The following is a 12,976-nucleotide window of genomic DNA, read 5'->3' on the forward strand; positions in this document are numbered from 1 at the left end:
CATTGAGCCAGGCAGTCTGTCTGGGGAGGTGGGGGTGAGGGAATTGGATTGGGGGGGGGTTGGGTCTCTAATTCCCACCCTCTACCCCACCTTAGCTGGGGGGAGCGACACCCCCCTGCCCCATTGCCAGGCTTGCGTCCGGCCAACGAGAGGTAGACGCCGTTCCGCTCAGGTCCCCAGTAAGTCGTTTACTGGGGGGGTCACACACAGGGGCTGGCGGGGCAGCAGCTGGGAGCGGGGTTCGTGGGGAGGCGGGGAGTGTGAGTAGGAGGGATTGGGGGGTCAATGGGGAACGGTCCGTGCCCACCAGGCAACCTGGTGCTGGGGGTCTGGGGTGAGGAGCAGGGGGTCTGGGTTGGGGTGGAGGGGGCAGGGTTGGGGTGGGGGGCAGGGTTAGGGGGCTGCAGCATCTGAAGTAGACGTCGTTCAGGGCTGTGTCATCCCCCTTGCCCTGGGGGGCCTCCACCTTGGTGGCGATGGGGCAGATGCCCCGCTGGCCGCAGGAGCAGCTCTGGGGGCCCGACTTGCCCCAGCACCGCCCGTGCCCCCGCAGCTCTGCCCCACCCGTGCAGATGAACTCGATGTTGTCGGCGGCCGTGTCGTCCTTGAGGCCCTGGCACGGCTCCACCCGCAGCCGGAACTGGGTCAGATGCTGCCCTGAGGGGCATTTCATCACTGGGGTCCAGGAGCCCCACCTGGGAGGAGAGAACGGCTGGGAGCCTGCTGCCCTAGTATCCCACTGCTGACACCACTAACCCACTGTCACTACCACGATCCCTCCCCTGCCACCGCTAACGATCTGTCACTACCACGATCCCACTTCTGCCACCACTAACCCTCTGCCAACACCATGATCCCTCCCCTGCCGCCGCTAACCCACTGTCACCACCACGATCCCTCCCCTGCCACCGCTAACCCTCTGTCACCACCATGATCCCACCGCTGGCACCGCTAACCCACTGTCACCACCACGATCCCTCCCCTGCCACCGCTAACCCTCTGTCACCACCACGATCCCTCCCCTGCCACCGCTAACCCTCTGCCAACACCACGATCCCTCCCCTGCCGCTGCTAACCCTCTGTCACTACCACGATCCCTCCCCTGCCGCCGCTAACCCTCTGTCACTACCACGATCCCACCCCTGCCACCTCTAACCCTCTGTCACCACCACGATCCCACCTCTGCCACCACTAACCCTCTGTCACCACCACGATCCCTCCCCTGCCGCCGCTAACCCTCTGTCACTACCACGATCCCACTACTGCCACCGCTAACCCACTGTCACCACCACGATCCCACCGCTGCCACCACTAACCCTCTGTCACTACCACGATCCCTCCCCTGCCACCGCTAACCCTCTGTCACTACCACGATCCCTCCCCTGCCGCCGCTAACCCTCTGTCACTACCACGATCCCACCCCTGCCACCTCTAACCCTCTGTCACCACCACGATCCCACCTCTGCCACCACTAACCCTCTGTCACCACCACGATCCCTCCCCTGCCGCCGCTAACCCTCTGTCACTACCACGATCCCACCCCTGCCACCTCTAACCCTCTGTCACCACCACGATCCCACCTCTGCCACCACTAACCCTCTGTCACCACCACGATCCCTCCCCTGCCGCCGCTAACCCTCTGTCACTACCACGATCCCACTACTGCCACCGCTAGCCCACTGTCACCACCACGATCCCACCGCTGCCACCACTAACCCTCTGTCACTACCACGATCCCTCCCCTGCCACCGCTAACCCTCTGTCACTACCACGATCCCACCTCTGCCACCACTAACCCTCTGTCACTACCACGATCCCACCTCTGCCACCACTAACCCTCTGTCACTACCACGATCCCACCGCTGCCACCGCTAACCCACTGACACCACCACGATCCCTCCCCTGCCACCGCTAACCCACTGCTGACACCAATGTCCCACCGTTGATGCCACCCTCCCGTCTCTGCCACTGCTAACCCCCCACCCACCCCAGCTCTCTTGGTGACACCCGTATTCCACTCGTGTGCACGGCGCCCGGTGCCCCCTCAGCCACCTGCCCACACCCTCCGTTGGGCCCCTCCCCACGGTACTCACGGCCCCACGTTGGACTGGATGGTTCTGCCATCGGAGCAGAGCAGCCGGATCCCGTTTAGCGCCCTGTCGTCCCCAGAGAGCTGGGGCAGCTCCACCTGCAACAGGGGTTGGGGGGCAACAAGCCTGGGCATTAGAGACCTGTCCCCCATCACTTCAGTACAAGGAGATGGGGGGCAGAAGGGCGTGGGGAGGGGGGAAATTGGGCAGAGGGGCTCAGGGCTGTGGGGCAGGAAGGAGCCGGGTTGGTGGATGTGAATCTTTACCTTCAGGGAGAACCCAATGGCAAAGCTCTTGTTGGGGCAGGTCTCTTCCTGGCCCCACTTGCCCCATATTCCTCCATTGGTAACTTGGATCCTGGTCTGGGCCCATGCGTCCCAGAGGCAGCAGACGAGCACAAGGCCGAGCGTGGCATGCAGGGAGGTATCCCTGGCTGGGCAGGCGAGTGAAGGAAGCCCGCAGCAGATGTGCAGCTCCTGGCACGGGGCAGGAGTATTTTATACCAGGGGAGAGTGGGCTGTGCTGGGTTCCGGCCTGTGTGGACAGCGCAAAGGGGCCGGCCTCGCCTTCTCTTGGCGCGGGGTCGGGGCAATCATTAGGTTAATCCTGCCCCCGGCTGCCCCAGGGCGCATGGCGCAAGGTTCCTGCCGCCACCCACCCAGGGCTCTGCTCCTGATCGGCCCGACTCTCGGAGGCACCCAAAGCAAATACATCACGTGACAACACCTCCGGCCACATGGTATCCCACCGCTCCCACCACTATGCCATTACGGTGCCAGGATCCCCCCGCTGACCCCACTGTTATCACTTTGGACATCGTATCCCACTGCTTAACGGGGAGGCGGCGAAGGGGTGACTGATCCCGGGCTGCGAGTGCCGGCGCGGGGAGCGAATGTTCACAACGGGCTCCTCAGACTGGCAGAGGCAGGTCCCAGCCGGGCCGGGAGTTGGAACCAGGCAAACTCGGGCTGGAAACAAGATGCAAAACGTCTAATGGTGAGGGGGGCTTGTCCCCAAGTTCGCCATCAGTGACAAGTGTTAAATTGTGGCCGCGCCCGGGGCACCAGCAGGGTTTCAAAGCCCGTCTGCTCACGCCCGGCCACGCAGCCCCTACCGCCCATTACGGGTTCAGTGTCTCTGCACCTCTGGGGTCATTCCCAGAGCCAGGCAGCTGCTTGGGGTGACCTCCACCGACGTCTCCCTCCCGGGGGGCACTTCTCTCCCTTGCACCCGCCGGGTGGCGATGCATACTAAAGTGGGGAAACTGAGTCACACTCCGGTTCACTCTGAAAATGCCACAATCCCTGCGTTCTGCACTCCTGACATATTCTCTCCCCTGTTGGCTGGCAGCTGCCCAGCTTCGCATTTCTTGGAAACACCCAGGGCACCCAGATAGCAGCATCGTTAGTTATAATTATAGGCCTCTTTGTCTGCCATAGATCCAGGGCGAGATAGTGGAGCGGCTGATATGGGGAGTCAATTAATCAAGACTGTGGAATGCAATGAATGCCGCCCCGCGTGGCTGGATGGGTGTGACGTGCTGAGTGTAATATAATATCCCATTGAACGGTGACCGGGCCAGAAAGAGTTAATTAACTCCCAGACTGACCTGACCCAGGGCCCAGCTCTAAAGCCTCGTTAGGAAGCGCTGGAAAGGAACAGAGGTTTGAAATGCAGCCGGCCCGGTGAGGGAGAGAAGGGGAGATGCTGGCTCTGGGCTTGTGATGGGAGCAGACGAGACTTGTCTATTCCCATGGCTTTGATTCAACGATCAAAATAGGGGTGCGACTTTATTGACATAATCTGGGACCATATAGATCATGGTTGCAACCAAGGTCCTGTAGTGGCACCAAATCTCATATAAAGCGGGTCAAATAAGGGGTGTGACAAAGTTCCCCCTCTGCCTTGGTGGGTCCTGCACTTAGGGGCGGATTTGCTCACCTCCGAGGTTCACGGCAGCCCTCAGGTTTGCTCGTGGCTCAAACCTGCCGTCCACTCAGAGAACCTCGTCGCTGGCCAGCCTGGGGAAAAGGGAGGAGAACAATCCCCACAGTCTCCGCTGGCCCACCTCGTGGGTCGGGGGACAGGCCAGGGACCTTCCCCTCTGGTGGGACCCACAGTCCAGGTCCATCCCTTCGGTATCCAACAGGGAGATGGGGGGAACCCGGGCCCGCCCTCTACTCCGGGTTCCAGCCCCAACACCTTCTGTACCCTCTCCACAGGACCTTCCTCCGGATGCCAGATAGCGTTTGTACTCCTCAGTCCTCCAGCAGCACACCCTCTCACTCTCAGCTCCTTGCACGCCCCTCACTGACGGCAGTGAGCTCCTTTTTAAACCAGGTGCCCTGATTAGCCTGCCTTAATTGATTCTAGCCGCTTCTCAATTGGCTCCAGGTGTCCTAATTAGCCTGCCTGCCTTAATTGGTTCCAGCAAGTTTCTGATTGTTCTGGAACCCCTGCTGTTACCTTACCCAGGGAAAAGGGATCTACTTAATCTGGGGCTAATATATCTGCCTTCTATCACTCTCCTGTAGCCGTCTGGCCCGACCCTGTCTCAGGTTTCTAAGACCAGGGTATGGTTGGCTGGTTAGGATTATGCAGTCTGTTTGCATGTAGCATTTTTGTATTTAAAGTTATAAGTATTGGCCCTGTACTGTCTGTATTTCAAACTTGTGCTAGGCTTCTGGGTGATACCCCAGACAAGCTGGTGTCAGCTCTGCCTAGCCCATTAAGGACCATCTCAGCTATGCAATTAAGCATTGAGAGAAAGCAGACACATCTTAAAAAAAAGCAGGAGGAGGACTTGTGGCACCTTAGCGACTAACCAATTTATTTGAGCATGAGCTTTCGTGAGCTACAGCTCACTTCATCGGATGCATGCAGTGGCAAATACAGTAGGAAGATAGATATATACAGAGAACATGAACAAATGGGGGTTGCCAGACCAATTCTAACGAGACTCATCGATTAAGGTGGGCTATTATGAGCAGGAGAAAAAAAAACTTTTGTAGTGAGAATCAGGATGGCTCATTTCAAACAGTTGACAAGGAAGAGTGTGAGTAACAGTAGGGGGGAAATTGGCCTGGGGAAATAGTTTGCAGTTTGTGCAATGACCCATCCACTCCCAGTCTTTATTCAGGCCTAATTTGATGGTGTCTAGTTTGCAAATTAATTCCAGTTCTGCAGTATCTCGTTGGAGTCTGTTTTTGAAGTTTTTTGTTGAATAACTGCGACTTTCAGGTCTCTAATCGAGTGACCAGACAGATTGAAGTGTTCTCCGACTGGTTTTTGAATGTTATCATTCTTGACATCTGATTTGTGTCCATTTATTCTTTTACGTAGAGACTGTCCGGTTTGACCAATGTACATGGCAGAGGGGCATTGCTGGTACATGATGGCATATATCACATTGGTGGATGTGCAGGTGAACGAGCCTCTGATAGTGTGGCTGATGTGACTGGGCCCTGTGATGCTGTCCCCTGAATAGATATGTGGGCACAGTTGGCAACGGGCTTTGTTGCAAGGATAGGTTCCTGGGTTAGTGGTTCTGTTGTGTGTGGTTGCTGGTGAGGATTCGCTTCAGGTTGGGGGGCCTCAGCCAGGCATGCAGGGACCTGCCTATGGACTGAACTCCGAGGGTTTTCCAGGCCGTGTGATGGGCAGCTTGTCCTTGGGACAAAGAAACAAAGACCACATGGCAAGAGACTATAAAGAGCAGCTGCGGCTCCTCCATCTGGTCTTCAGTCCTGCGTCTGGCCTCTGGAGGGACCTGGCTGCCCTGACGCTCTGACCCAAGGACTGAAGGACCCCTCCCAGCTGGGGATGTTCTCCAGAGACGGGATTTGAACCTGCCGTTTAGTCCATCACTGCCGCAAGCCTGACCCGAGAACTTGGCCGTTCCTGGATGTCAGTGATTCCCTTTCCCCAACTCTAGCGCTCATCGATCTCTTTTCCTCTTGTGACTAAACCTTTAGATTTTAGATGCTAAAGGATTGGCCACAGCGTGATTTGTGGGTAAGATCTGATCTGTACATTGATCCGGGTCTGGGGCTTGGTCCTTTGGGATCGAGGGAACCTTTGTTCTTTTACTGGGGTGTTTGGTTTTCATAACCATCTGTCCCCATAACGAGGGGCCCTGGTGGGGATCCTGGGAAACTGGGGTGTCCGAGGTAACTGCTTGTGTGACGTGTGGTTAGCCAGCGGGGTGAGACCAAAGTCCTCTCTGTCTGGCTGGTTTGGTTTGCCTTAGAGGTGGAAAAACCCCAGCCTTGGGCTATGACTTCCCTCTTTTAAGCAATTTGTCCTGACTTGGCACTCTCCACCAGAACCAGCCTATTACAGGGGCGTAGTCGGCAGGATCCACAGAACCAGGTCAATTAAACTTTGGGTCAGAACCCCACGCTATCCAAATTTGAATTTTGGTCTTGAGAGTTTGGTCGGTCAAAGAGCAGTTGCAATGGGTGAGCGAAGAACATACGAGGGCCTTGGCAAAAAAGCCCTGGAAGGTTTGTGTTCAGAAAAGGGGATAAGCTTTAGGAAGAAAGCTACAAAGGAAGAACTGAGAGATCTGTTAGTGGCCAGTGATCAGGAGGCAGGAGCACAGCCCTTAACCTGAGGCTACAGAGTGCGAAAGGCAACAAATAAACTGCAACTTGAGCATGAACGGACTCTAGCAGATCTTCGATTGCTAGAAAGAGAAGGTGCCGAGAGGGAAAAGGAAGCTGGCGAAAGGAAGAATAGAGCTCAACAGATGTAGCAGGAGACGGCCAGACTTCAGCTCCGAGTATTGGAAGAGCAGAGAAAGTCACCACCGCCTGGGGCTCCACTTCCCCACCGCCACGAGAAGAACGGGGAGAGGATGTGTCCCATTTGCAACGATACCGAGGACCTAGAGGAGTTTTTGTCTCCCTTTGAACGCCTCTGCAATCTGTACCGGATCCCCGATGCTCAGCGAATGCCTGTCCTGCCGACCAGGCCGACGGGGAAAGCCAGGGAGGTATTTAATGAATTGGGGGAACAAGAAGCCTTGGATTATGAGCGGTTTAAGGATTCTATGTTGAGGCGGTTCGGGTTACTCCCGCTTCTTACAGGGTCAAGTGTAGAAAGTTTAAGATGTCCAATGATGGTACTTTTGTAGAATGTGCTCATAAGCTGGTGGGTTTTGTTAAAAAGTGGGTTGTGGGAGCCAAGGCGCAGGGGAGTTTTGAAAAACTGCTGGAGTTAATAACTTTGGAACAGTTCTTAGACCTTGTGCCTGACCGTGTGAGAGCCGCGGTGTGTGATAGGGACCCTGAGTCAGTCCTACGGGCTGCGGAGATTGCGGATGCCCATACGCAAAACAGGGCTCGGGAAGGGTATAAACTCCGGGGGGAAATTCATCACCGTTCTCCCCAGTTCAAGAGGAGAGAAGGATTTAAAAGTAAACCTGGCCCTGACTCTTATAAAGGAGCTCGTGTGGGCCCAGAGGGTAGGAACTCTCACCTCAAGAATAAACAGGTTGAATGCTATCACTGTGGTGTGCTGGGCCACATGAGACCAGATTGCCCAACCCTGAAGGGCGGCCCAAAACCAGCAGCCCCACACGCCAGGGCAAATGCTAATCCGGTTATTCTAAACTCACAGGCAAGCCACACAGAGCCCAGCGCTGGTGCCCCCTGTGCAAATGCTGTTTCTGTGGTCTCTGAAGAATTTGACCTTAAAACTCATATTAAAGCTAAAGATGGGAGAAATACTGCAGAGTTTATTAGCAGGGCAGAAGTGAATGGAGTGAGGTGTGTGGCATGGAGGGACCCCGCAGCAGACACCGCTTTGGTTAAAGCAAGTCTTGTCAGGGAGGAAGATTATTGGCCAGGCAAAAGTGTAACTGTGGTAGCCCTCTCTGAGGATTTGGTCAGGGTCCCTTTGGCTAAAATCCACCTTAAATGGAAGGGATTTGAGGGCACCATGGTTGTGGGAGTGAAGAATGCAATCCCTAAGGATCTTATGAGTGGAAATTACATTAAAGCTATGTGCGGTCAAGGGAACACAAACCAGGCGCAGGGGAGGATGAATCCTAAAGTTGGGTCTACGGAGGGTTTTTCCAAAAATTTGTCTTTGGAAAGTAGCTGTTTGTCTGTGAGTGAAGTTTCTGACTGTCTGTCTAATGTCTCAGAAGTGAATCTGGAGTTAGATAAAGAGCAGAATGAACTCATTGGTCAGGACAGTGTTTCTCAGGAGCAGATTAAAGTGGATGGCCAGGTGGAAGCCCTGCCTGAGGAAGGAAAGGGTGGATGTTTGATGGGGGATGGATTGGTGGCTAGTACAGCTTGTAAAAGTGAACCTGGAAAAGGATAACTGCGATTTGCTGGAAGTAGCTCAGGGTAGTGAGAAGAGCAGCAGTTTATCGGTGGGGAGTGGCAAGGTGCTTGGTAAGGAAGGTCTGGATGAGCCTAGGCAGCCTTGTGAGCTGATGGCTGTGTCCAGTCAGCAGGGTGGGGAGGCGAGGAGAGTGGAAGACGAGTGTCCCTGGACCTTACCTGTTAGCTGGGGGGAGAATTGTGACAGTGAAGGAAACGTGCCTGTGACTGTCAGGGGTATTGACTTGCCTATGGAGGGAGCTACCCTGATCTCCAAGCAGTTGTCTGTGACCAGCCTTGTGTGCTGGGACCAGGGGAAAGAGATCCCAAGCTGTGTGTCTGGGAAAGGAGAAAGTGTGTCCGGCTCTTCTTTGTCTGTGGAGCAGACAGAAGGGGCCTTTCAGCCTGTGATGGTTGAGAATAGTGCAGTTGTCTCAGAGCTGGTTCTGGATTCAGCTAAAGCCCAGGAAGGGAAGTGTCCTAAGTTTGTGTCTGCTCGGGAGAATGGCCCTGTAACTAGGTCGCACACAGTTAGTAAAATCTATGCAAAATCCCAGAGCCCAGACAATTCTGGTGCTTGTATTTTGCCTGTTGCTAGTGTGTGGCTGGGAAAGGGTGGAGCAACTCTGTCTAATCAGGGTGAGATCCTAGCCAGGGCACAAGGAGAGCATGAAGGTGATGTGACTGTGTTACCTACTGAGGGTGTGGAAACCTGTAGCAAGAAGGAAAAGATTCCTGAGCTTGTGTGTGGCAAAGGGAAGGAGAATGCTTCTGACCTTTTATCTCGGAAGTCTGTGAGTTTGCCTGAAAGGGGATTGTGTAGGAATCCGCCTGATGGGCCAGAGGTAATTCTGGATGTAAGTGAGACCCAGAAAGAGTCTGTTGTTGCTCAGGAACGTGTTCCTCTCGAGCAAGCCCTAGGTAAAGAGGGTAAGGGCAGAATTTCTGTGAGGGGTGAATTGTTGCACAGAAAAGCCCTCGGGAAAGGAATCCTCATGGAGTCTTTGCAAGCAGTTTACTGCAACTGAAGGGTGTGAAAGTGATTTAATCAAGAAAGTTTCAGTTCCTAACAGCCAGAAATTTTCTGTTGTGAATGGATCCACTGACTTTCCTGTTGAAGGATCCAGCGTGGATAGCTTTGAGAAGGTCTTAGATGGAGGGAAAGCTGTTAAGAAAGTTAAACAGTCCTCTAACCAAGTGGCTGTGTTTGGCCAGCTTGTTGGGGAGAGAAGGTTGTGGAGAAAGGGATGTCTCCATGCTAGTTCTGTAAGTGAACAGTCTGTGGCCCAGGTCCAGAGGGAAGACTGGGGAGCTGAGTCTGCAGAGCAGAACAGCTGGGTAGTTAAACTCTCGAGAGCGCAGGGGATGGCAGGTCTGCTCTCCTCTCTGGACACTTTGGATAGGACTTTTAGTCTCTCAGTGAACTTAACATCTAGTTCCTTGTGGAAGCAGAGGTTGATAAGGGAAGGACCACAGAACTTGGAGTCTGGCTTGTTAGTGAAAATGGACGGTTTCTCTTTAAGACAGAATCCAGCCTTGGGATCGGTAGCAAGGATCTGAAAACTGGTGAACTGGCTCCTGTCTGAGGTAATGCAAATTACTTGGCTGGCAGGGAGAAGAAGGACTTGCAAATAGCTGTTACCACAGAGGGCACACCCAGTCAGCCAGTGAATTCTGTTAAGCAAGAGAAATCAGGGTTTGATCCTTCAGGACAAGGGGGAAAGAGAGACCTTAATTTTGCAAAGGAAAGCCACAGGCTGACCCTAAAAGGCCCAAACCCCAGTGGTATTGAGCCAAAGGTGTGACAGAAATGATTGTAAATGGACACTTGCAATGAATTTGTTGTTATTGCTCATGGTAATTCTTGTAACTAATGTGTTGCTATTACCAAAAACTGTAAAAATGTCCAATGTGCTGTGACAGGGTCGGGCCAGATGGCTACAGGAGAGTAATAGAAGGCAGATATATTAGCCCCAGGTTAAGTAGGTCCCTTTTCGCTGGGTAAGATAACAGGGAAGGTTCCAGAACAATCAGGAACCTTCTGGAGACCATTAAAATGACAGGCTGAGTAGAACACCTGCAGCCAATCAAGAAGCTGCTAGAATCAATTAAGGCAGGCTAATCAGGGCACCTGGGTTTTAAAAAGGAGCTCACTTCAGTTTGTGGTGTGCGTGTAAGGAGCTGGGAGCAAGAGGCACTAGGAGCTGAGAGTGAGAACGCGGACTGTTGGAGAACTGAGGTGTACAAGCATTATCAGACACCAGGAGGAAGATCCTGTGGTGAGGATAAAGAAGGTGTTGGGAGGAGGCCAAGGGGAAGTAGCCCAGGGAGTTGTAGCTGCTGCACAGATGTTCCAGGAGGCACTCTAGACAGCTGCAATCCACAGGGCCCTGGGCTGGAACCCGGGGTAGAGGGCGGGCCTGGGCTCCCCGCAAATCCTCCCAACTCCTGGTCAGACACAGGAGGAGTCGACCTGGATGGTGGGTTCAGAAAAATGGCCAAGCTGAGGGCTGCCATGAAGCTCCAAGGCGAGCAAATCCGCCAAGAAGCGCAAGACCCACCAAGGCAAAGCAGGAACTTTGTCACAGTGCCAAATCTTTGGGAAAATCCCTCGAATATGTTAAAAGTGATACATAAGATCACACTTTGTGTGAAAAGGCCTTGTTATACTGATGTTGATATACTGATGCCTCTACACAGTCTTGGAACTTTTCACAAGGGAAAAGACATTCCAGACCTGATGGGCTGTATGAAAAGGGAAACTGAGGCACATGACCATATTGCTTACACGGCTAAATGCCAAGATTCCTATACCATGAGCAACATTAATACCTACATTGACTTGATATTAATTGGGTTTCAGACGTTTGCCAGAGCTTGTATGGATAAAGGAGCGAGGTTCTTTAGCTCTTGGCAAGATCACAAGAGACATACAGGAACCATGCTGCAAGAGCAGATCCAATCCACGATTGTTCAAACCAAGTTTTGCCTTGAGTTTGTAAAGAAATTGAAGCATGTTATTGAACGTGACTTTGATAAACCATTTCTGGTATACCCTGGTACGGCTTTAACCCAATACTGGCCGCAGTAAGACTGAACCAAGGATGGGGAGCTCTTCGGATGCAGTCAGGGATGTTTGTGTCATCCCTTCCTGCATCAATTTTGCGTTGGAGGTGTGACGTTATTGACAGAAACTGGGACCGTAGAGATCATTGTTGCAGCCAAGGTCCTCTCGTGGCACCAAATCTTGTATAAAGGGGCTCGAATGAGGTGTCTCAGACGAGGTGATGGCTGGCTGGTTAGGGTGATGCTGTCTGTCTGTGGGGATCACTTTTCTGGTTGAAGTTATGAATATTGGCTCTGTCCTGTCTGCATTTCAAACGCGTGCTCTGCTTCTGGGTGACGCCCCAGACACGTTGGGGTCAGCTCGGCCGAGCCTGCTGGGTGGCCCGTTGAGGACCCTCAGCGACGCACCTGACCCATGGAGAGCAGGCAGACACGCCTGGGCACTCAGCCAGGGGTGCCGGGACCTGCCCATGGACCGAACGCTGAGGGGTTTCCAGGCCGTGTGATGGGCAGCTTGGCCTTGGGACACAGAAAGCAGAGACCACACGGCAAGAGAGTATACAGAGCAGCTGCGGCTCCTCCATCCTGTCTTCAGCCCTGCCTCTGGCCTCCGGAGGGACCTGGCTGCCCTGACGCTCTGACCCAAGGACTGAAGGACCCCTCCCAGCTGGGGATGTTCTCCAGGGACGGGATTTGAACCTGCCGTTTAGTCCATCACTGCCGCAGGCCTGACCCGAGAACTTGGCCGTTCCTGGATGTCAGTGATTCCCTTTCCCCAACTCTAGCGCTCATCGATCTCTTCTCCTCTTGTGACTAAACCTCTAGATTTTAGTTGCTAAAGGCTTGGCCACAGCGTGATTTGCGGGTAAGATCTGATCTGTACATTGGCCCGGGTCTGGGGCTTGGGCCTTGGGGGTCGAGGGAACCTTTGTTCTTTTACTGGGGTGTTTGGTTTTCATGACCATCTGTCCCCATGACGAGGGGCCCTGGTGGGGATCCTGGGAAACTGGGGTGTCCGAGGGAATTGCTTGTGTGACGTGTGGTTAGCCAGCGGGGTGAGACCGAAGTCCTCTCTGTCTGGCTGGTTTGGTTTGCCTTAGAGGTGGGAAACCCCCAGCCTGGGGCGGTGACTGCCCTGCTCAAAGCAAGGTGTCCCGAATGGGCGCCTCTCCGTGGGGTCCCGCCAGAACCAGCCTCATTACACCCCCCATCCAATTCCCACCCTCTGCCCCCCCACCTCAGCTGGGGGCCCTTTGGCGAGGGCTGCGTCCGGCCAATGAGAGGCAGAGGCCGTTCCGCTGGGGTCCCAAGTACGTTGTTTATTGGGGGGGTCGCACACAGGGGCTGGCAGGGCAGCAGCTGGGAGCAGAGTTCGTGGGGGAACGCGGGGAGTGGGAGTAGCAGGGGTAAGGGGGGACAGTGGGGAGCAGTCAGCGCCCACCAGACCCGAGGCCACCAGTTGAAATGAGGCGGGGGGGGCAGGGT

The 12,976-nt window shown here is 54.3% G+C and overlaps 1 protein-coding gene across 1 annotated transcript; it reads right to left on the bottom strand.

The window, feature by feature from the left end:
• Window positions 1–168: 168 nt before the first annotated feature.
• On the bottom strand, window positions 169–3,211 carry LOC141978758 (vitelline membrane outer layer protein 1-like). The gene is made up of 5 exons (XM_074941075.1): window positions 3,205–3,211; window positions 2,357–2,523; window positions 2,094–2,188; window positions 406–695; window positions 169–191 (listed from the first exon to the last, which is right to left on the bottom strand). Exons 1-5 carry the CDS (start codon window positions 3,209–3,211, stop codon window positions 169–171), a joined length of 582 nt encoding a protein of 193 aa, XP_074797176.1.
• Between the last annotated feature and the right edge of the window lie 9,765 nt (window positions 3,212–12,976).

This window comes from Natator depressus, chromosome 28 (genome assembly GCF_965152275.1).
Source record: "Natator depressus isolate rNatDep1 chromosome 28, rNatDep2.hap1, whole genome shotgun sequence".
NCBI classification, from domain to species: domain Eukaryota; kingdom Metazoa; phylum Chordata; order Testudines; family Cheloniidae; genus Natator; species Natator depressus.

Bases quoted from the DNA above. Each gene is read 5' to 3' on its own strand.
- LOC141978758 (XM_074941075.1), bottom strand. The intron at 696-2,093 runs GTGAGTACCGTG...CTCTCCTCCCAG, and splicing joins ATCCAGTCCAACGTGGGGCC to GTGGGGCTCCTGGACCCCAG. The intron at 192-405 runs GCAGCCCCCTAA...TGACCCCCCCAG, and splicing joins CGACGTCTACTTCAGATGCT to TAAACGACTTACTGGGGACC.